Here is a 25,134-nt window from a genome sequence, read left to right on the forward strand (position 1 = left end):
ATTTGCAGCCCAACATTGTTACCTGCGCAGATACTGGCGAAACGTCAGGAAGAAACTCTTCCAGAACATGGCCACATAGCCTGAAAAACCCACAAAAAACTATGGTTGTTGTTGTTTTTAAAAAGGCCCATGCCATTTTGTGGCAAAGCATGATGCAGAGAAGGAAGCAGTAGGAAAAAGTCCTCATGTTTCATATTCAGGTAGGTTGACTTCAACAATTGTCTATCATTGCGGGACATTGGGATTCACTGAGGAAGGGAAAGAGCTCATGATGAAGGAAGTGTATGTTGCATGCTATATAATGTTAATGTTATTTTATTTCTCTCTGGCTGTGGGTACAAATGCAAACACTTCTTTACTTATGGGTCATTTTTATACCTTGCAATGGAGAGGAATTCTCATCAGGGTAGGAAAATATCCCACAATATGTAGAATGTATTTAATAAAAAAAAGCATGACATGGCCTCATAAGTTCCTCAGGGCTCCTTTGGTCTTCTCAGCCCAAATCCTGCATTCTCCTCACATGCTTTTCCCAGCTGTTTCAGCTGACCTTGCTTCTAAACTCTTACTTTCTTCATAGACTTTCTTCACCTTAACATATTAAACAGCTGGAAGGATGAGCTGGAGAGGGAGGAGGAAGGTGCCCTATATACTGTACTCCATTATAAGTCGACCTCATATATAAGTCGAGCCCCCCAACAAACTCCAACTCCCAGAATTCCATAGCCTTGAGCCAAGGGTCGTTAATACGGCACCAAACCAGGCTATTTCTCCACTTTGGATGCAGCCTTAGATTTGTAAGCCGCCTTGAGCCCATGTACTGAGAAGAAGGCAGGACATTAATACTACTACTACTACTAATAATAATAATCCAGTTTGAGACCACTTTAACTGCCCTGGGCTCAATTGCTATGCATTCCTGAGAACTGTACTGTAATGGTTTTGTGTGAGACATTTATTGAGCCTTTTCTGTCAGAACTCTGGTGCAAAAAAACTACAATTCCCAAGATCCCTTTCTGCATTGTGTTTTGTGGGCGGGGCGGATGCCTTCTGCGCAGGCACACTCCTCATTCCATCTGCGAGCGGAGCCCCCTCCTTTGAGTGAGTGACGATTGGGAGCGGCGCGTGCGCGCTGCTTCGGGCGCATGCTGCTATGTTTGTCCCTGGTCGGGATTCGTAGCCCGAGCCGACCGGAGGGAAGCAGAAGGGCTGAGGGTCTCCGCGCGCGCGTGTGTCTACTTTCGCGCATGCGCTTGGGTCACCCGGAAGTTGTGGAGAGAAGGCTGAAGTGGCCGGGAAAAGAAAGGAGGAGGAGGCCCGCCGTCGCCGCTACCTTCGGCGTTTGGTTGGAGAGGTAAGTAACGGGCTCCTGAGGCGAAATGGGTGGCTTTCTTCTCCTTCTCCTCCATCTCCGAGCTCTTCCCGCCCTTTTTGCCTTGAGAGGGCGGCGGCGGCGGCGGAGGCCGCGCTGAGGCCTTGAATGTCCAGCAAACAAGGCCATCCTCGCTTCGAAGGGATGGAAAGTGGGAGCCCCTCGGACTTTAAAGCAGGCAACTCTTACATGGATTTGCAATTGGTTGACTGGCCGAAGGCAAAGGGTGCTCAGCAATGGCTCCTTTTCAGCCTGGAGAGAAGTGACCAGTGGGGTCCCATGGGGCTCTCTCCTGGGCCCAGTGCTATTCAACATCTTCATCAGTGACTTGGAGGACAGAACTAGAATCATACAATCATAGAGTTGGAAGAGACTGCGACGGCTTTCCAGTCCAACCCCCTTCTGCCATGCAGGAAATCACAGTAAAGGAACCCCGACAGATACTTATCACATTTGCAGATGACACCGAATTAGGAGGAATAGCTAACACTCCAGAGGACAGGATCAAGATTCAAAATGACCTGAATAGACTAGAAAGCTGGGCCAAAGCTAACAAAATGAACTTCAACACGGAGAAATGTAAGGTACTGCACTTAGGGCGGAAAAATAAAATGCAGAGATATAGGATGGGTGACACCTGGCTGAATGAAACTACGTGTGAAAGGGATCTAGGAGTCCAAGTAGACCACAAGTTGAACATGAGTGAACAGTGTGATGCAGCAGCTAAAAAGGCCAATGCTATTTTAGGCTGCATCAATAGAAGTATAGTGTCTAGATCAAGAGAAGTAATAGTGCCACTGTTTTCTGCTTTGGTCAGGCCCCACCTAGAATATTGTGTCCAGTTCTGGGCGCCACAATTCAGAAAGGACATTGAGAAACTGGAGCGTGTCCAAAGGAGGGCGACAAAAATGGTGAAGGGTCTGGAAACCATGCCCTATGAGGAACGACTTAGGGAGCTGGGGATGTTTAGCCTGCAGAAAAGAAGGTTAAGAGGTGATATGATCGCCCTGTTTAAATATTTGAAGGGAATTCATATTGAGGAGGGAGCAAGCTTGTTTTCTGCTGCTCCAGAGACTAGGACCTGGAGCAATGGATGCAAGCTGCAGGAAAAGAGATTCCACCTGAACATTAGGAGGAACTTCCTGACAGTAAGGGCTGTTCAACAGTGGAACAAACTCCCTCAGAGTGTAGTGGAGTCTCCTTCCTTGGAGGTCTTTAAGCAGAGGCTGGATGGCCATCTGTCGGGGATGCTTGGATTTCCTGCATGGCAGAAGGGGGTTGGACTGGATGGCCCTTGAGGTCTCTTCCAACTCTACGATTTTGTGAGACCTATTTAACTGCCCTGGCTCAGTGCTAGTGAATTCTGGCAATTGTAGTTTGTTGTGACACCAGAGTTCTCTGACAGAGAAGGTTAAATGTCTCACTAAGCTACAGCTCCCAGGATTCCCTAGCATTAAGCGAAGGCAGTTCAAGCTGTGTCAAACTGGTTTATTTCTGCAGTGTGTTTTGAACTTCAAATCTACCAAAGCTCAGGCCACCAGCTTCTTTTAGTTAGGTCCAAAACACACTAATCCTAATGTGAGCCAGCATGGCATAGTGGTTTGCATGTTGGACTGTGACTCTGGAGACCAAGGTTCGAATTCCTGTTCGGCCATGAGCCCCACTGAGCAAGTCACACTCTCTCAGCTTCAGAGGATGCAGTGGTAAACCTCTGAACAAATCTTGCCAAGAAAAGCCCAGGACAGGATTGCGTTATGGTCTCCATATGCTGGAAACAACTGTAAGGCACACAACTGCTTGAAGTCAAACTGACATGGTTGCCACCTTTAAAAATGCATTGCAAAAATGGTGAGAATAGTCTGAGAAGTATGACAGGTGTCCCTCTTTCACAGCCTCTGCCACAATTTATTCCTTCTGTCATGGGTGTTTTGTGGCAAGATTTGTTCAGGGGGGTTATTATTGCCATCCTCTGAGGCTGAGAGAATGTGACTTGTCCCAGGTCACCCAATGGGCTTTTATGGCCAAGCTCAGAATCAAACTTATGTTTGATTTTACTCATGTAAGGTTTTACTTATGTTGTGTAGTGTGCTGTTTTAAGACTTCAATCTTTTCCCCCCACTTTTAAAATGGTTTCAATTGTGCTGTTTTTTAACATATGTTTTAGTATTAGTATTGTTTAATTATTTTTTTAACTTTTGTAATTAAAGTTTTAGTTTTGTCTTTTAAAATTATTGTAAGCTGCCTTGAATCCTATTTTGGGAGAAAGGTGGGATGTAAATCCCACAAACAAACATACCCTGCTCAATACTCAAACCACTATGACATACTGTCTCTCACACAAATAGGAGAACAAATAGTCATAGTAATCACAAGGCTATCTTTCCTTCCTTGTTCTCCTTCCCTCCCTTAGATATTAATAATAATAATAGGATTTATTTATATGCCGCCCAATCACTGGGAATCCGGGCGGCTTACAACAGAGGGGATAATAGATGGTTCCCTGCCCTCAGGCTTACAATCTAAAAAGATATGACACAAAAGGAGAAGGGAATGGTGGGGAGGGAGGGGATCAGGTCCAGCAGTTCTTCTCTCCCTCTGAGGCCTGGACCAAGGCAGATGGACCGGAGGGAGGGCTCTTCTTCTTCAGGCTAGCCCCTGATGGTACTGGGCCAGCCTTCTCTCTCCTCTCTTCCCTCAAGAGATGGTGGCGGAAGGGAGGGCTTTTCTTCTTCCGGCAGGCAGTTGATATTACAGTTGATCTCATTGGAGGAAATTACTGAAATTATAGAATATTGTCTGTAAGACGAAACATATTGGGAAGGTCATGTATACAATAATATAAAAATATTAAAAATCCACAAAATGTACTTTTATTGACTGCCAAAATGCAGAAAATATGTCATGCACCTTTTGAAGCTTTCCTGGCTTCTTTGTCAGGCAAAGATATCATGGCTGGGGAGGGGGGTTAAGAGCCCTCCTCCAACCACCATCTTGGGGGGAGAGAGGGCTGCCTGAAGCAAAGAGCCCTCCTCCTGACCCATCTGAGGGGGAAGAGGGCCTGGCCTGAAGACAAGGGCCCTCCTCCTGACCACCATCTTGAGGGGGGAGAGCCTGGCCTGAAGACAAGGGCCCTCCTCCTGCCCCCCATCTTGAGGGGGAGAGGGCCTGGCTTGAGACAAAGGGCCCTCCTCCTGACCACCATCTTGGGGGGAGAGAGGCCCCGGCCTGAAGACAAAGCGCCTTCTCCACCACCCCTCTTGAGGGGGAGAGAGGCCTGGCCTTAGGAAAGAGCCTCTCCTTCGACCACCATCTTGGGGGGAGAGAGGCCTGGCTGGAAGACAAAGAGCCCTCCTCCAACCCCCATCTTGAGGGGAGGGGAGAGGCCTGGCCTGGAAGAAAAGAGCCCTCCTCCAACCACCATCTTGGAGGGAGAGAGGCCTGGCTGAAGAAAGAGCCCTCTCCAACCACCATCTTGAGAGGGAGAGAGGCCTGGCCTGGAAGACAAGAGCCCTCCTCCAACCACCTCTTGGGGGGAGAGAGGCCTGGCCTGGAGACAAGAGCCCTCCTCCAACCACCATCTTGGAGGGGGAGGGCCTGGCCTGGAAGACAAGAGCCCTCCTTCGACCACCATCTTGAGGGGGAGAGGGCCTGGCCTGGAGACAAAGGGCCTCCTCCTGACCACCATCTTGAGGGGGGAGAGGCAGGCCACAACAACAGGCCTCCCCTGGAAGACCACATTCTTTTTTAATTAATATCAATTATTTCTTTTTAAAATATTTGATTGTACTTTGTATTGTCATTTCATTTTTTACTTGTACACCGCTATGATCAACGGGAATAGCGGTCTATAAATAAAACATTTTATTATTAATGTTAGGAGCTTTTTAATATCTCATGAACTTGTTTGTAATATTCTGGCGACACAAGTACAGTTTGGGACTCCCCTGAAGGAAAAGTTTGGCAGCGGGGGGCACTTGACAGTTTTCTTTGAAAAAGTAAATATAATGGGATGGATTTTTTTGTTTTGAATGATGACTAGACGTTGGTTCCAAAACACACTACTGAAATAATCAAGTGTGACAGTACTTTAACTGCCCTGCGTCGCAGTGTAGGGAATCCTGGGATATAGTTTATTGTGGCACCAGAGTTCTCTGCGGAGAAGGCTAAGCGTCTCGCAAAACTCCATTGGCTTTTCTTTGCGACAAAGATTCAGGAAGGACTCATCTTGCGCTTTCTACAAGTGCATTGATGACTCAAAAGGCCAATCCGAGATAAACAAGTCCGGTTTGCAGAAAGCCAGACGGAAAGTCTCCTTGGGTGATGTTTCTGGGTTGTGGTTCTTTCTGCGTTGTCGTTTCTCTTCAAGATTCGTTCGGCATGAGCTTTCGAAAAAGGCTGCAGCGTCATGGGTAGTGCGTCTCCATGCCTCCCGATGCGGGCCAGGGCGGACCATTGTTGGTGATCAATTGGCCAAGCCTGAGATATTGTTTCAGGGAGTCTTTGATCTCTTCTTTGGTGCCCCTCTATGCTGACCCATGGCAAGTTCCACCATAGGATACTATTTTGGGAGGCGATGGTCCTTCATCCTGGAAACATGTCCTGCCCCGCGCAGCTGCGTCCTCAATAGCATGGCCTCAATGCTTGTGATCCCTGCTTGCTCAAGGACAGCAACATTTGTCACCATAGTAGGTCGTGACAGTTCATCGACTAATAAAGCAGAACAACGCTCAGGACCTCCACTATCTGCAGAATCTGCATGGTTCTGATGTTCCAGCATGCAGGGTTGTCTATTTGCACCTTTGTCTTTGTTCCACTGCATCAGAAGATGCCCATTGGCCACGGCTAGCCAACCAGGTAGTTGGGGATAGCTTTTGTTAGGCCACCTTGTCTAGGCCCCTCTCCATATGGAGCAAGCAGTGCTCTCCTTAAAAAAAAGGCTGCTTGGTCATTCAGAATGCTACCCAACAAGAATGTCATCCTGGGTCAGTCTCAAGCGACCAAAGTCCTGAACGGCCTGCATGCAGGGTTTGGTCTGTGGCTTCCAGTGCATCTTTACACCTGCCGTTTGTTCCTCGCCTATTGCTACACGGGCTTTTTCGGGAAGTTGGATGTACCCTTCGAGCCTGTGCAATGGATTTTTCTGGTGGAGGTGCAGCGTGCACAGAACTGGCCTCACCCTTTAAACCAGAGGTTTGACCTGCTGAGGCCTTGACAAGCATGGACGGTGGCAGAGTAGGTCCTCGGGTCGTAAGTTTGTTAGCATTTCTTCTCTTAGATGGTTGACCTTACAGTTTAGATGAGCACCATCTGCTCGGGTTTGGGATTCTTCTTACAATTTCATTAAGGTACGCAAGCCTATCCCCCACGACAAGGGGGTGTCATGGAGAGGTCACCAAAGCTTAAACTCCCAGATTCCTAGCATTGAGCCAGGGCAGTTAAACTGTCTCAAAATGGATTATTTATGCAGTGTGTTTGGACCATTTGTTGTTGTTAACTGCCTTCAACCTTGACTCATGTTACCCTATGGATGAGACATCTCCAATGTCCCGTCTTCCACTGCTCAGATCCTGCAGATTTGTGCCCATGATCTCTCCAAACTAAGTCTATTCATCTGGTGTGCAGTATTCCCTCTTTCTGCTGCCTTCTGCCTTTCCTAGCATCGTTGTTCTTTCTAAGGGTTCATGCCTTCTCATGATGTGGTCACAAAATAACAGCCTCAGTTTAATCATCTTGGCGGGGTACAGACCGCCGCCGCCAGTAGGTCCGCGGGGGAGCCGGAGCCTTCAGACGGCCCGACTCCCGCGCGGACGAAAAAAGAAGCTCCAAAATGGAGCTTCTTTTACTGTCGCGTTTTCGACGTAGCGAGGCGCCAGGGGCGCTCTCGCTACGTCACAAGCGGCGCGACACGTCTGGCGCCGTGCGTCAGTACGTAAAGATTGCGGCGCCCAGTAGAAGGGGGCGCCCGCCTCTTGTACGGACGCGAGTCCGTACTAGGCAGGGGCATCTATAAGAGACGCCCCTTTTTTAAAATGGGACGTCGGAGGACGTCCCAAATGCCGGTGCAGAAGCACCCTTGACTTCCAGAGAGAGTTCAGCCTTAATCTGTTCTAGGGCCCATTTTTTTTGTTTTGGCCATCCCCGATATCCTCCGTACTTTTCTGTAAACATTACATTTGAATGAGTTTTTCCTTATCTGCTTTCTTCAAGTTCAACTCTTACATCTGTACTGTGATGGGGAATACCGTGACTAGAATAGTGCTAACTTTAGTGTTCAGTTGTATAATCTGACTTAGATGTACTTATTTGAAATTCTTGAAAATGTTGGTTGTAACATCATGTAGCTTAAAGGGGCAGAAATACACAACAGCATGTTAAGTGAATATATGTTATATCTGAAACATGGGCTAAGAACATGTTTAGTTACAGTCTTATATGCATACTGTGTTTTGAACAAACCCAGGCTGATTACTAAGTATGCAAGTATATGATTGCACTATTAATAAATGTATGTACTGTATATTTTTAATCCCCCCTCAAAATGAGGCCACGTTAAAGTTTGTTTTCATAAAAGAAAAAGCCATTGAAGAAAAAATACTGGTTTTTGAAGGCAAACCTAAATTGATATGTAACAGGGATAACTACAAAACATTTTATGGTCAATGATTTAATATTGCTCACACTGACAGAAACTGTATGGATGTCTCATTTTCATCATATCATAATGTTCTTCACATTATGTGCCTTACAATTCCGAGCCTTAATTCAACAGTCCAACAAACTTAACTTTGCTTTCAAATAAATTACCTTTTTGACACAAATGCATTGATCGATTTTACAGTTATGCCCTTACTTTTATTCAGTTATGCTGTCTGGTGCAAACTTGTTTAAATATGCGACCAAAGGTATTTGATTATGCTTTGTTCTGTGATTAGTATATGTGAAAGGTGTTGGAAATGTCTGCAACTTACAAAATGGGAATGAATTGATTTAACTCAGTATTTTAAAGTGACAATTTTGATTATTGGTGTAATTTAACTCGCTTATCCTGCAAACAGAATCTCTTGTTGGTGTAGCACTTGAAGCAAAAACACACATGGTTGCCTCGTTTCCTAGATAGTCAAGAGCCTGCTTTATCAGATCTGTGAGTTAAAGGTTTGTTCTCTAGAATTGTGATCAGATTCTCTGGATTTATCTTCAAGGAACTACTGCTGGTGTGAAGACATGTGACACTAGAAAATGAGCTTTTACAAGTTTGTCAAGTGACTAAAATGTTTTTTAATAGGTAATTGGTTTTTAAATTGATCCAAGAACCAAAAATGTTTATCAGTCGGTGGTCTGATGTTAATAAAATAAGTTTTTTGAGGTTTTGAAGGGAAAGAATGCTTCAGTTTTAACAAAAGTAGAGTTGTGTATGGAGAGGCCCGTGTGAAGTTCACTTGAGGGAATTCAAAAGAAAGCAAAGAAAGAAACCAGTTTTTATTCTTATTCCTTACCAGTGAATAACAAAAGGTGGGATAAACCAAGGTAAAAAAAAAATACTTAAAGGTTATTCTGGGTTGTTGGGTACAGATAGAAATTAAATGAGCTTAAAATGGTTGGTTCGTAACAGGCGAACAAGCGATCTTTATATTACCAATTTGGGAAATTATGTTTTATAGTGGCTTTGTAACCAAAATTAGTTTTAAAACACGAAAAGTCAAAATATGATAGTATTATACTTCTAGTTTAAAAAACTGACCTACATTTTAACTGCTTGTTGTTTGTGTTATTCTTTTTTCATCCCATTCTATTCCAATGGCTATAGGGGCCAACAAGTTGAAATACTGGGGTTACAGACCGCCAAATAGTACATATACAATACGTACTAGGGTTAGGAAGGGGCGGTGCTTCCGCACCCCCTTACCCTAGTACGAATTGAATACACACGTGGCGGTGCCCTGTTCATACGGGCGCCACCATCTTACGTATCGGACGCTAAGCGTCCGTACATGTCGCAGCTTTTATGACGTGACGAGTGAGTGGCCCCCTGGCGCCTCGCTACGTCACAAACGCGACTCAAAAAGAGCTCCATTTTTGGAGCTTCTTTTCGGTCCGCGGGGAGCCGCGCCGTCTGAAGGTTCCGGCTTCCCCGCGGGACCCTACCAGCGGCGATCTGTACTCGCCCATTTAAAAGTGTCAGATTACAAAAACACTGTTAACATTTTCTCCTTTGTTGCCGCTTTATTTAAAATTTTAAAAAAAAAATTTAAACAGCTAACTTTGTGTTGTTTTGGGGTCTTTCTTTTTAAGATCCAAAATTAGTTTCTTTTTCATTGCCTGCATGGAGTGTTTTCAAAACACTTTAGGTCGTTCCTTAGCATTACATTGCCACTCATAATAAATCCAGGGTTTTTTGCATTTGAATATCTAATCGGACAGCCTTAATGCCAAATGCTCTGGGTGGTGAGGGCAGTCCAGAAATCTCTCTTGATTAGCTCTTTCATGTGATTACAGCTTGATGACACCGGGGTGCAAGGGTTTCTTTGTTCGTGCTGGTTTCCAGAATGGTTGTGAAAAAAGAGATATATTTTTATGATAACAGTCTTTAGAAGACCTGTGTTAATATGTTGGCGGTCCGTTAAAACAGCTGTATTTGAATTTTTCATTATTTTAAATGTGAGCATAAACAAGTTTTCTTGGACATTGAGTTAAATTATTCAAAATTAAAATAAACTTGTCAGGATGAATGCCTCATTTGCCTGGGAATCTTTTAGAAAATTAGAACTATTATTTTGGGGGGGGGGGTGGTTAACCTGTTAGGAAAAGTTATACCGAGTGTAATGTGGCCATTTTATTTTGTTGCAGTTTTGTGTTATGTTTTTGAATGCAATGTTTGCTATTCAGCAGTTAATACATGGTTTTGTAAATGTCTTTTCCTAAATCCACGTCATAAGTGTAGTTAACTTCTAAATATCTCACTGGATTGTTGAGTATTTCAGTATTTCTTTGTGTGTGGCTTTAAAGGGTGGCCTTACTTGCATTTGTACAGGTGGGTACCGCTCATCCAAAATGCTTGAAACCAGAAGTGTTTTTATAAATTCCTGTACCGTTGACCCTCCATATTTGCGGCTTTGCTTTTGCTGATTTGGTTATTTGTGGTTTTGATTTTATATGTTCTCTCGGAATTTTTGTAGGTCTGACGTGAACTCTGCCAAAGTTGACCACAAAGTTCTTCTGGAAACCTAAGTTCCTAGAGAAAATACTTCTAGCTGATTCTGTGATCAACTTCTCACAGTTGTTGCCATAGAGTTGGACTGGAGGACCTGGAGATTCTAGAAGAGGTGTTCTCTCAGGTTAAAAGAATAGTGATTTTTATTTGGGTTTTCCTGGATTTATGGGGGTTCTCCACCCCTAACCCCAGCAAATATGGAAGGACCACTATATTTGTTTATAATACAGTAACAATATGCAACACAACTAGCATATTAAGTATTGTATTTATGAAGTTGGAGAAAGCACAAGAGAGATGCAGTTGGAGAGAGGCTAAAGATGGGAGAAACAGTGGGTTTTGCTGACATTAATCGACACCTCCTGCCATTTCAACGGATTCATGCATCTTTCTCCAAGTTGCATTCTCTCAGCCTTGCATATTATTCATTCGCTACTTGCATTGTGTGTAGAGGTGCCAAGGCTGGAGAGAGACTTAGGATTTGAGATGCAAAGCAGCAGGAGCACCACAACTGCCTCCTGAAGGTGGAAGTTGTGGTGGTCTGGTGGCCAAAAAGTTTAAACTATTTGGAGGTTTCAGATTTCCAGATTAGGGATGCTCAGCCTATACCTGTTACATACCACTGTTTCATTCACTTGAAATTGTCATTCCCCCGAATTCTGTCTCTGTTACTAAATTCAGTGCTTACACTATTGCTGTTACAGCATGTGACATGCACCTCTGTATATACTCATGTTAAGTTGAAAATTTGTGCCCAAAAATTGGACATTAAAATCCTGGGTTGAATTATATGGGTCAGTACAGTAACAGTGATTTCTGTAAGAGCTTCTGAGACAGGTGTGTGTGTGTGTGTGTGTTTGTGTGTGTGTGTTGTGTGTGTAAAGGTGATTCTCTTCTCAGTCGGATATTAAAACCTCTTCTTCCCCTCTTCCTCCTTTGGACCTCTCTCCCCACAGAACATCCCATTTCCCTCCCATTCCTTCCTTTCTCAATTGAATGTTAGAACCTTCTCCTCCAGTTACCAGGGAGGATGTTTGGTGGTCGGGAGAAAGTCCAGAGAGGAGAAGGAGGGGAGGGACGTGATGTTTTCCTTTTGTTCCTGTCCTTTACATCCTTTGTTAATACCCCCTAAATACCTGTGGACTTATACAGGGGTCATATCAAAATCTATGATTTTGGCCCCTAAAACCTTCCCTCGACTTTATACATGAGGTCAACTTTTCACATGAATATCTTCAGTGCTCCGATTATGTGGCACTGCTTATAGAATCCTGTTCCACAAGCAACTTCTGTATCTGCTTGCATGTTGTCAGTGTGTACATTCTCAGTGTACAATTACTGGTAGCAGAAAGCAATCAGACTTTCAGTAAGTGTGACTTAATATTGGAATCAGTTCCATGTTGATGTCAGTAAGACTTTGAGTTGGTTCACTGATGGAATGGCAATTGATGGAACAACTTTATTGGCGCCAGACTATTCTGGATGACAAAGAAGACTGCCAAGACTCCGCACAGAAGCGTTTTAATTGGTGCTAGCTAGCAGAAGTAGTCCGGTTTAGCAGAAGTGGCTTCAGTGGTCCAGTCCTACTCTCTGGGAGGTTCCAGATGGTGCAGCGGGGAGACGTGTGCTCGATAAGAGACCCCTAACATCTGGGGTCCCTCAGGAGCCATTCTGTCTCCATGCTTTTTAACATTTACATGAAACCGCTGGGAGAGATCATCAGGAGACCTGGGGCGCGGGGTTATCAGTATGCTGATTGACACCCAAAATAATTTTCTATGTCTCCGGACTGATGCAGTGACCAGGGATGGCCTCTCTCCGCTCACTGCCTGTCTGGAGTCGGGTAATGGGCTGGATGAGGGGAAAACAGACTCAGCTTGAATCCAGAGGAAAAGGAAGAGTACGTGATAGGTTCTCTGGCCACGGGATGGCGGTGGTTCCACCTGTCCTGAATGGGATCACGCTTCCCGTGAAGGACTCTGTTCGCCGTATTGGGGTGCTCCTTGACTCGTCACTCCACCTTATCTCAGGTGGATGCGACAGTCAGGAGCACCTGTTATCAGCTCGGCCTTGACGCCCGCTGGCGTCCCTACCTGAACCGGGAGGACCTAGAAAACAGTGGTACACGCTCTGGTAACTCTTGGTTGATTTCGCAATGTGCTCTCCATGGGACACCCTTGTACCATACCCGGAAGCTGCAATTAGTGCCGGATATTGCAGCAAGACTGGTCACTAACATACCTGGACCAGTCCTATAACACCGTTGTAATTTCGGCCTATCGCTTCCGGGCGCAATACAAGGTGTTGGTTATAACCTATAAAGCCCTAAATGGCTTGGGCCCCCCAAAGTACTTAAAGGACCGCCTCTCTCCGTACAATCCGGCCCCCGCACACTCAGATCCACCGGGCAGCATTTGTAAGGTTTCTGGAGGCTAGATTAGTTAATCCACCAGAAGGGCCTTTTCCACCTCGGCCCTACCCTCTGGAACTCACTGCCCATTGAGCTCTGTTCAGCAACCTCCCTGGCCCAATTTAAGAAGGGGCTGAAAAACGTTCTTCTTCAAGCAGGCTTACCCCTGATTCTTTGCCCTGAGAGCCCTCTCCCCCACTCTGTTAGTAGCTTGTGATTTGGCACAAGTTCTTTTAGTGTTATTGTATTATTGTTATTGTTTTATTGCATGTTTTAATTTGAATTGGATGTATGTTATTATTGCTGTTAACCGCCCTGATGTTTCGACGGGCTTGGATTATAAATAAAGTTTTTTATTATTATTATTTTATTATTATATTATATTATAGAAGTAATTCAATACTGTCAACACTCACCAAAGTCATTTTAAGTGAGCATTTGAAAATGGATACATTCCGAAGACAAAGTGCAGAATATGGTGGGAATTGAATTTACTGAAAGTTTTATGTGAGTTGGCAAGTGTTTTCTATAGTTGACAGATATGGAAAAAGCCAGATGGGGAAAACTAGAAAAGAGGAACTGCTATGTCTAGGCCCGAGTGAAGGTTGTCATAGTGATTGAAGGTATCATTGCTCAGGCTACTTGATGTTCTCCCAAAATGCTAAGTAGTCAAGAGAGAAATGTCTGTTTTGATGGATGTGATCTTGCCAAGCACTGTACAGAACATAGAGTACATCTTGTTCCCCATCCTAAGCTTACAGGTGTAAACATTTCGGTTGGGTTGTATTTGGGGGCAAGACATGTTTTTGTTTAATAATCTTGCAGTCTACAAAAAGATTGAGTAAGGGCCCCAACAGACAGGCCAAAATAAAGCTGCTTTGGGTCACTTTGGAGGTTAGCTGTTTTAAATTAGCATGCGTCCTAAGAGGCCGAAACCGCGCCAAACTCACGCTCCAGTCTAAGGACTAGAGCGCAGCTTTGGGCAGCTTTCTGGCCTCTTAAGATGCATGTGTTCATTTAAACAGCATACCTCCAAGTGATCCAAGCAGCTTTTTTGGCCTGTCTCTTCAGCCTAGTCAGGATTTTGGCAGCTGACATCATGTACCGTTCCGGACCCCCCTTCCCCTGGGCGTAAGGCAAATTCTGCCTATGCTTGAGCCCCATTCAAGTGAATGGGGCTCTGGGTGTGGTGGTTCACGCGGCGTGCTTGTTGTTGGGTGTGCACCCCCATTCATCTGAATGGGACACGCCGCCCCCTTGCTCCCATGCGGCTTTACCGCATAGGCTTAAATCTGCATATTCGCGCACCCGCATATAACGCGAGTGACTGTATTGATATATGGTCAGTGTGGAGAACAGAGTAGATAGTATAGCTCAAGATGGTTTGCCAAAGAAGTGGGAGAGATTAAAAGTCAGAGAGAGAGTTTTCTGGCAGAGAAAAGAAAGTGTTCCAGATAGTTTGCAGTTTATTTGTGACACCAGATCTCTCACAAGTAAATGTCTCCACAAAACTACAATTTTCCAGCAATTCCATAGAACTGAGCCCTGGCAGTTAAAGTGTGTCAAACTGAATGTTTCTACGTGTGGATACAGCTTAGTATCATTGCCTTAGCCTCCATCTGCTGTTAATAGGTTCTTTTAAATCTTTGGTAAAGATCAGTGAACATGCTCTCTTATAAACCAATGTTGGTTTTCTTGTGGACTAACATGGTACAGTTTGGTTTCCCTTACTGGAAATATTGGGACCAGAGTGTTTTGGATTTGGATTTTATACACCACAACAAACACACACACACACCCACACACACTTTGTATTTGGATAAATACCTAATGAGATACCTTGGAGATGGCACCCAAGTTCAACACAAAATTAATTTATCTTTCATATATACCTTGTACACATAATCTGAACGTATTATACCATATTTTAAATAATTTTGTGCATTGAAACAAAGTTTGTTGTACACTGAACCATCAGAAAGCAAAGGCGTCACTTTATCCGCCACCTATTTGATTTTTTGGGAGAGTTTGGATTTTGAAATTCTGATAAGGGATACTCATGTTTTCTGATGGGATCAATTATGAAGGCTCTAATAAAGGCCGGAACCCAGCCCACAACTGCTTCATGATCTCCCCCCAAAAATGCTCCAGATTTCTTTCTTTTCAAATCTAGATGAAGGCGACATCCTGGTATTTTTGGGCAAATTTGGAACTGTTAAGTAAACTTCACCTTTTCTTTCTTTTTTCTTTCTTTCTTTTTTTTTGGAAAAATTGTTATTTTGGTTCATGTTGCATACCCTTTAGTGTGCTCCAAAAGAAATGTAAAATGCTTAGGTGTTACTATCACACATTTGTTTTATTTGGGATGGTGGAAATCATGAACATAACCCAGGGCACCTAGTTATTCCTAGTTAGTTGGTAAATGGCTGAATGGAACCAAATTCTTTTCTGCTGCTAAGTGTATCCAATACACTTGCCTGATTTGATTATAAATAATGAACGGGTTTTGTAGAACTAAGGACGAATCTTATTTCATCAGAATTCATCCAGAATAGTATCTGATCAGTCATTGTTGCTATTGTTGTATTTCAACGTATTTCAGTATGGAACCCTAAGGTAACCTATCATGGAATTTTTTGGTAAGATTTGTCTCTCTGGGCTGGGAGAGTTGTACTTACCTAGGGGTCACCCAGTGGATTTCCATGTTTGAGTGTGGATTTGAACCATGATCTCCAGAGTCATAGCCCAATGCTCAATTAAATAATAATAATAATAAAAACTTTTTATTTTTATCCCGCTTTTCTGTGACCAAAGACAATCAAAGCTGCTCACAACACATTGAAATCCACATCACACCATTATATCCCAAATTCCCCCCCCCCTTAAACCAGGATTAAAACATGTCACAATTAAATTGAGATTAAAATATCTATTAAAACACAATAAAAAATTAACGGGACCGAGAGTGGGGGCCAATACATGATGTGAGGGGCAGTCATTCTGTGGGCCCGACATTTTATTCAGGAAAGGCCCGCTGGAAGAGATCCGCTCTTGACGCTTTTTAAAATCTGTCTAAGCTTGCAATTTGACGATCTTGTCTGGCAGGCGTTCCATAATTTGGGAGCATTGCAGGAAGGCCCTCTGGGAGGGTAGCAGTTTGTCTGGTTTTTAAAGGCTGCAATAGATCCCCCAGAGGACCTGCAGGGTGCGGGGTGGATTATATGGGAGCAGTCGATCCCTCAAATAGTGTTGGACCCAAAGCCATGTAGGGTTTTTAAAGGTTATAACCAACACCTTTACATGTCGTCCGGAAACTAATAGGCAGCCAGTGAAGAGATTTTAGGACTGGTGTTATCAGTCACTCCTGTTTTTTCTGGTGACCAGCCTGGCTGCCATATTTTGCATTGTTGAAGTTTCCAGACTAGGCACACGGGTCGCCCCCATGTAGGAGCGCATTACCGAAATCAAGTCGTGAGTTACCAGTGAATGTACAACAGTTTCTAGGTCCTTTCTCCAGGAAAGGACCAGCTGGCGTATTCAGCCGGAGCTGATAACAGGCGCTCCTGATTGTTGCATTCACTTGGTTCGTCATGTGAAGTGACGGATCTAGGAGGCACCCCCAGACTGTGAACACAGTCCTTTGTGGAGAGCGTGGACCCCACTTAGGACTGGAGGTTGCAACCCTATACCTGGGTTTGGGGGGGCCCTACTGTAAGTACCTCCATTTTGTCTGGGATTCAGCTTGAAATCACTTCACCATGCTGGTTCAAAGGTAAAATAGGGGGGATTTGAACTACCCTGCCTGAAAATGCATGGCCAAAATAAAACGGCTACTAGTTGGCTTTAGGGTGTGGTGTTTAGATGTGCATGCCTCCAGATTGGCTGGAAGCTGCGCTGAGGTTGCGGCCCTCCAAAAAAGCTTGCCCTTTGGAGCAGATTAAATGGCTCCTGCCAGTGGTCCATTCAGGATAGGTTGTGTGGTCCCCACAGTCTTTGCGCAATCAGGACCAGGCAGGGCTCTGGGTTGTTCCTTTCAGGCTGTATGCAGTGGCCTCTGTTTGATGCCCAAAAATAGGTACCCAGCCACTTGGCCATTCCAATAGCACACGTTCACTGATATTGTATGTCTTGTTGCCTAGCGTTACCCCTTCTGACATTATCCTCAGTTCAGGATTTCATAATGGAAATTAAATTTCATTGAAAGGGGAGAGAGAAAAGGGAACTTTGGCTACAATTCCTCTTCACACTTAAGCTCACCTTCATTGTTGTCTGCGTGGTGTAGTGTTTGTAGTAGTTTGATGTTGAACAATGACTCTGAAGGCCAGGGTTCAAATTCCGCTCAGCTTATGTAAACAAGTCGCAACTCTCTTAGCCTCAGCAGAAGCAATGGCAAGCCTATGACCAAATCTTCCCAAGGAAAACCCCATAATAGTTTGCGCCTTAGGGTTGCCACAGTGGAAATGACTTGGAGCATACAAACCACAACATTAAACATTTGTCAAAATATCCCAGACTGCCCCCAGAATATTCTGGCTCTGAATCCATCCACATCTGACCCTTACCTGCTGTGGAATTTTGTGTTAAACGAATGGCAGCTGTCCTCTCACGCAAGTCCCTGAAAGCTGTTGCCACAGGCACAAGTTACTCTAAGGTCAGAAAAGCACCCAGACATGTTTCAATAATGGGGCATCTCCGATCTCTGAGTGACTTTTGTCCACCAGTATGTCTTTAAACGGTATGTGTTTTTTTTTTAATGTGGGCAAGAGCTGGAAAAACGGAATTTGTCCAGTATTGTGTAACACAGCACAGATTTGTTCAGGGTTTTTTTTTGTGGGCTGTGTGTTGTAAACAGTGCGCAGCCAGCCCCGGGTAATTTTGGGGTTTATACGTAATGTAGGTACTGATATTACTCCAACTATAAGTTGACCTCATGTATAAATCGGACCTCATATATAAGTGGGGGCAGGTTTGATTTTGATATGACCCGTGGATAAATCAAAGTTAAACTTTGGGGCATGTAACAAGCAAAGTTTCCAGGAGAAAGCAAAGGAAACACAATGCCAAATAACTTTAGTGATCACACTAAAGGTAAAATGCTGAGAGGGGGGTGTTGTCCAGGACAGATTACACTCTTGCCTTTTACCCGGGATGGTTCCTCTTTTTATATGAGTTAAAGTAAGTATTTACATTGATCCAAGGGTACGTTGACTCAGGTTTTTGGAGTCAATTTTGACTAAAATTTCTAGACTTATAACATGAGTATTACATTAAACCTTTGTTAGAAAAAAATCCAATGACCTTGTGGGACCACTGTCTGAGGAATTGTTCATAATTGGACCGTTGGATGCTTGGTTTCTTTAGAAACTCTCTACATGAAAACAGCGCCTATTGCTATTGATTGTGGCCAAGGGTTTGTAGGGATCCTGGAAAATGTAAATACAGTACAGAATTGTTCTGTGTTTTAGAGTTCTATAATCCATAGAGTAATTGTGTTTGTCATAATTATTCACATCAGCAGGTGTATGAACTGAATTAATTTGGAGCAAAGTGTTTCAAAAATATGTGTTCATGAAGTGTCAGCTCCTTTTAGAGGATGTCTGGGAGTGTTTTTCAGTTTAATGTTCCACAGGTGTTGGGAGGATAAGCACTTTTGAACTAAGCAACTTGTTTTGCTGGAAAGAGCAGCAGAGCCTCTGACCAGGGGTAGGCAACCTTTTTGAGCTGGGGGCCGGATTGCTGTCCCTCAGACAACGGGGGGGCGAAGCCAAAAAAATTAAAAAATTATAAAAATTTAAAAAATCAAAGATATATAAACGGACAAATGTATGTAGGCAAAAATTTTCAAATGGAAGACACTTTTTTTAAAAAAAAAAAATGAAGGACACGCGAAAAAAATTTGCTGATTTTTTTAAAAAAATGTTAAATATAAATGCATGTTTCTGAGGCTTCTATAGACAATTGCCCCAAAAGGCCCGGCGGCAATCGGCAGCCGGACTGGGCTGGGGCCGGTCCCAAGGCCTTGCAGGGCGGACTCCGGCCACGCGCCGCAGGTTGGCTATCCCTGCTCTTGACAGATAAAGATTGCCACATATGGAATTTTGGGCATTCTTGGGAGAACTAATCTTTCCCCGTTCTCTTGTTTTAGATCTGTTTCCATCATGGTGGGGTTGAAAGGCGGAATGGAAACCTGGGTGCATCTTGGGCCCAAAGCTGCAGGCCCATCCCGGAGTTTTAATTCGCCAGCGTCGTGGTCATGATGGACACACTGAATATCGATTCGCTGGAAACATCCTCAGCCTGGATGACACTATGGAAAACCGCACCAATGCTGCTTATCCACTGAGAGGCAAGACAGAAAAATTCTAATGTGGATGTCAGCAGAGGAGGTTTATGCTAACTGCCCCACACTGCTGGGTAAGGAGGAAACCTGGGGGCAGTGGGAAAGGAGGAGAAAGAAAGCACCCCCCCGCAGTACATTCCCCATCTGATGTCACAGTGGATGAAGCTTCCCTGCGTGAAATGAAGGCTGATGTCAGGAACCTAGTTACCAGCGGGCTGCTTCGGCAAATGGCCAGGACAAACAGGCCCAGAATCTTCCATCTTAAACCACCATCCATGTTCTCAGTGCCTATGCCAGTATTGGCTCATTGACAGGTGTCTTCAAAGAGACAGGTGCTCTGGATCTGTTAATGAAGATGTGTGTAATGAAGAAAAACAATTCGTCGCAGTGTGGCAAGATGTTGAGGGCTTTGGCTTCCCATGCTGCAGGGAGATTGCAGTGGTCAAGTTCTCTAGGTTTTTCCTGGACCACAGCTGCTAAAGCAGTTTGAGAACTAATTCATAGCAGTGATGATGCCGTTTTTGATGTTTGAATCTGCTCAGGCTCTTTGTTGTTTTGTCTTTCATAATTGACACATATTTCTGGTACCATTACTTGGTGTTGTAGTGATTCCTGCATCCTAAAAAGTTATCAGTTTTGATTAATAGGAGTTGATTCTGAACATGATGAAGGTGTTAGATTTACACTCAATAAGGCTGAGTTCCTTCAGATCCGTATACTGTGTTGTTATTGGTGTGCTTTCAATTGTTTTCCGACTTTATGGTGACCTTCCTCTGGTTTTTGGCAAGTTTCTTTCCAGAGGGGGGTTTGCTCTGAAGGTCACCCAATGGGTTTTACATAGCCAAGCTGGGATTCCAACCCTGTGTCTCCCAGAGTTGTGTCCAGCACTTGAACCACCCACCACACTGATACCTGTATGTTAATTTCAGTTGGCCTTCTGTGTCCCTCAGAGGGGTTAAATTTGTGAGGGGATGTTTGTGTGAGTTTATATGATTTGCTGGGAGGACTAAGATCTTGGAACACCTGTTTTGTTTTGGACATGCCGTCTCAAAGGTTAACAGTGTGTTATTTTAGCCTCTCTTGTTGGTCTTTATCCCCTACCTGCTGCCTTCCATATTGTTGGATTATCAACTTTGTTGGCGCAGATGATGGGAGTTAAAGTCCACACCATCTGGAAAGCCCAAGGTAGATTGTATTAGACTTGTCTTTGTCAGTTTTAGTTGGTTTAGCCAAAAATGTTGTGATTTATTGGGGTGGGTGGGTTTTGTTTAAAAGCCTAAGGCTAAAGCTTCTACTCAAAATTGTTTTTTTCTCGAAACCTTTACCCGGAGGCATTTGCCATTTGTGTCCATTTGGAAAATTCCCACACTAAATACTGTTTAACTTTTGGTCTTTTAACGGAAGGAAAGGGGCATATAGGTTACATTGAGACTTTATAATGTAGCTATCTCAGTGATTAATGTTTAATTACTTATATGTACTTAAACTTTTGATTCTGTTTCAGGTTCTAAGGGTTACTTCCATACTTCTCTGCTTTGTGCTTGTTAGTGAAATAATAATTTGTACATGGTTGGGTGGGGGGAGGATTGCTGATGTGATTCCACACTTGTTTATGACACACTGACTAGTTTTAATGGAGCTAGTGTTTGGGTGTAATGGTTTGAGTGTTGAGACATGACTTTGGGGCCAGGGTTCCAACCCTGCTTACTATTGGAAACACACTGGTTGATCTTGGGCAGGTCATGTTCTCTCAGCTTCAGAGGAGCAAATCGGGTCTGAACAATCTTGTCAAGAAAAACCCCATGGGCTGCATCCACACTGGAGAAATAACCCGGTTTGGCCTCTGCTCTGTGCCCACGACCAAAACTCCAACTCACAGAAATCATGCCTTGAGCCAGGGCAATTAAAAGCAGGTATTTCTCAGTGGATGCAGCCCATGATAGCTATCCTTTGTTGTTGTTTATTGCTGCTGCTGTTGTGTGCTTCAAGTTGTTTCTAACCTATGGCGACCCTTAAAATGACCCTATCACAAGGTTTTTCTTGGCAGAGAGTTGTTCCGAGGAGGTTTGCCATTTGCCCTCCCCTGAGGCTGAGAAAGTGTTAATCGCCCAAGGTCACCCAGTGAGTTTTATGGCTGGCAGGGAATTGAACCCTGGTCTCCCGAATCTTAGTCCAGCACTCAAACCACTCACTTGTGTTTAAACAGAGGCAGGATGGTCTCTTCGGGGATTGCCTTGTTAGATTTCCTGCATTGCAAGGGATTGGAATGGAGCCCTTTGCCGTCTCTTCCATTCTAGAATTGTCATCAGTCCGAAACAACTTGCAAGCCCACCAACATCAGGACCAGTTGTGAAATGAGTGAGTTAAGTTATGACTAAAACTTCTGTTCCATCTATTTCAGTTGGTCTTCTTGATAATGAAAACCAAAGTCTCCGTTTTACTCATAGCTTTTGTTTGTTGGTTTATCTCATTGGACCTGAAGTCTTGAGGGGTTGATCCCACCTCACTCTTATGGTAAAGTTTGGTGAATTAGTTGATAAGAATTCGGAATCTGCTTTTTTTTTTACGAATACAAGGTTACCTTGGCCCCCATCTTTTAAGATTACAGTTGGGCCTCCACTTGCCTGCTTTGACTTCTGTGGTTTGATTATCTGCAGTTTTGCTTAATTGTTTAGACACTCTCAAGGGGCTGTACAGCTTTGCACACTCGTCCCACCCCCCGGTGCCATAATGAGACGCATTGCTGTGCCCAGTGCCCAAATGGTGCGCAACCCAAAAAGGGGGCGGGGGGACCACCACGGGCATCATCCTGGTGTGGCCTATGTGCCCCTTCCGGGATGCAAAAAGAAGCCCCTCTTCTGGGCTTCTTACTCCCTCTGGAGGCCACGTGTTATGGTTGCGCTGGCTCCCATTCTGGGGCAAAAGAAGGGGCAACATCTCACTGCCCGTATGTCTAGCCCTTGAGTGCAATCTGCTGGAAGTTGACCATCGAGTTGTGCTGGATGACCTGGAAATTCCTACGAGAGTGTTTTTTTAGGTGAATAAAATAACAGTGTGTTTGTATTTGTGGTTTTTTCCACATTCATGAGGGCCTTCACCCCTAACCCCAGCAACTGTGACGGGATCACTGATCTGCATGTTAGCCCAGTGCGCCTCCCCCCCCCCCATGTTATGATGTTCTTATCAAGAAACCAGGACCACTCTGCAGAAGACATTTGACAAGGAAAGGTCATTGTGGTGATTTTGTATCACTCTTTGTTCCATGCTTAAAGGATTGCCTGAAGTTGACGATGGGAGAGAAACACGCACATAGGAAATTTGTATTTTGAGCGGGACTGAATCTCACCTTGGGGCTAGCCCTGTGCCCATGTGAGTGGATGAAGTCAGTAGAGATTTTTTCCCCTTAAAAAGGAAGCCCACACGTTTGTGAATTACAAAAACAGCACATTCTGAATACCTGTTCTTCTTGTGGCAGCCCAAAGTAACAGTGTTCAGAAGTGTGAGAAGATGCAACTCCTCTCAAAAAACCCATTAAAAGAGTTTACAACCGTGTTTGTATTGACAGAGTGGGCAGCTTTGGTGCATCTAGGAGGAAATTTAATCCTCTAGATTAACCGTTGGGCTCCACAGCTGCTGTTATGCTGACAAAAGTCCCAAACCCACGCAGCAATAATTGCGTTTTGAAATGCTTTGACTGCCGGTGTCTGTTTGTAGCACCTAGAGCTCTCGAAAGAGAAAGACTAAAAGTCTCACCAAAATCAATAGTTCCAGAATTCCCTAGGCACTGAGCCAGGGCAGTTAAAGTTGCTCTCAAAACTGGTTATTTCTGAGTTGTGTTTTGTAGACCAAAGTTGATTGATGGCCAGTTTCAACAAAAGGAACTATTATAAGACACGTGCAGGTGTTCATTTTTAAATGGGGTTTTCATAGTTATCACTGAATCCTAGTGGTTTGCTGCCAATGTTTCAAGACTCAGAGGCACCGTTTTGTTGCAATGGCTGGGGGTGTGTGTAAAAATGCATTTTGGTGGAACCACTTGGATATTTATTATTTAGATTTGATTTATATCCACATTTTCTTCAAATGGTACTCTCCCACCCCTCCTTCCTCCCCCACCAACACGGTTTGCAATTATAAATTAAAAGCAGAAATCCTGAAACTTTATGGAGCATTGAAAGAAAAAAAAAAGCATTAAACCCTCACATTCATTTAAAACACTACTTTCCAAACATAAAAAAAATAAAAGAATTAACAATTAAAATTAGGATTACCTAAAAAAGAGTACATCGAGGTGCACTTCATTTCATCTTTTCAGCACGGCTAACGGTTCTATTTAAATGAACAGTTTTTGCTTTGTGGTGAAAAGCTAACAGAGAAGAAAACAGATTTGAAACTCCCTTTGGCAGGGAATCTCCAAAGCTTAGGGGCAGGCAGCTGAGAAGGCTCATCTGTGTCTGAACTTGGGTGGGCAGTGGAATTGAAGGCTCTCCAGTATGTGCCTATAATAGCAATATCATTTACATTTCTTATACTGCTTAATAGTGAACTCAGTAACTCTCTAGAAGGTTTACCAAATCTGTAGGCCAATTGCCCCCAATAATCGGGTATCATTTACTGACCTATAAAAGGTGGAAGGTGGGTAAACCTTGGAGTCCTAGGATTTAAACTAACAACTTGTGTCAGAGTTACTGGCCTTAACCACTGTGCACCAGGGCTCCTTGTAACGTTCTAAGACTTAGGGAAGGTTCAATGAGAAATTTCAGAAGTCTAGAACTAAGCCATGTAGGGTTTTTTTTATAGGTTGAAAGACAGCTACTTTGAATTTGCCCAGAAGTGGGGAATGGTGCTACTGAAGCTACTTTTCAGTAAGGGAGTTAATGCTCCTGTAACCAACTATTCAGCTATGCAGCCACAGATTTTGAACCTATTGAAGTTTTCAACCAATTTCAAATGTAGCTCCTCATAGAATAGCTCCTCATATCAACTAAACATAATCAAGGCATATGTTACTGGGTGCACCTGCTGCACTGTTTTTAATTGCCATATGCCACTCCTGGTGTACCACACCTTCACTCCTGCTATATGTGTGGGGAGGTTGTAGGCTGTCTTCAGTATGCCATTAAGAAAGCCTTTAGCTTCCTTTCGCTGGTATAAATTCTTTTCATATACCGTAACTCAGGGGGCTAACAAACATATTCAATTCAGGAGACCTACTAGTATAGTAAGAGTGAATACAGTGCTGTTCTTTCTTAATTTACAGAAAGAAAGACTGTTGGGAAAATACTTTTTGAATTAATCACGCAAAACCTGTTTGTTATTTATTAGAGCCACATGGGCAGGTGACTAGAGAGTTGACTTGGCTCAGGGATGGGTACAACTTCATATTCCATATCTACCATGGATTCATTGATTTGCCTTAAGGCCCTATTCACAGCTTTACTTTATCTTACTTTTTTTGCTAAATAAAATTTTTAGCTACAAAATACAAGTAGTTTTGTATCCTATAGAGTCACTACATTATCCTACGTAGCCCATAGCCCGTCAAAACTAATTGTAAAACTAATGTCCTCTTAACGTCCTGCCCAAAAGTTTTCCCAGCTTTGATTTTGGGTGGAGCAAGGGTATACATCTAGAGGCTTGTATACGTAGTGTTTGTAGCCTTTGTGCCCTCTGACATGTTTCATTAGGGTCTATTACTCCAGCTTAAGCTTTCTGAAGACCTTAGTCTTTTTTGTGATCGGAAAGGAGAATTGTTGCTCCAATGTGACTTTGTTTTTTTACCCACCTCTCGATCAGGGATGGAG

At 43.8% G+C, this 25,134-nt stretch overlaps 1 protein-coding gene across 1 annotated transcript in view; it reads left to right on the top strand.

The window, feature by feature from the left end:
* Positions 1–1,217: 1,217 nt before the first annotated feature.
* Positions 1,218–25,134, top strand: part of LOC121927769 (cullin-9-like) — a 109,609-nt gene continuing 85,692 nt past the window's right edge. The window contains exon 1 of the mRNA XM_042461638.1: positions 1,218–1,354. Coding sequence (XP_042317572.1) covers positions 1,248–1,354 — 107 coding nt within the window. The 5' untranslated portion in view covers positions 1,218–1,247. The remainder of the gene's footprint in view (positions 1,355–25,134) is intronic.

The sequence above is a fragment of the Sceloporus undulatus genome, chromosome 1 (genome assembly GCF_019175285.1).
Source record: "Sceloporus undulatus isolate JIND9_A2432 ecotype Alabama chromosome 1, SceUnd_v1.1, whole genome shotgun sequence".
Taxonomy (NCBI): Eukaryota; Metazoa; Chordata; class Lepidosauria; order Squamata; family Phrynosomatidae; genus Sceloporus; species Sceloporus undulatus.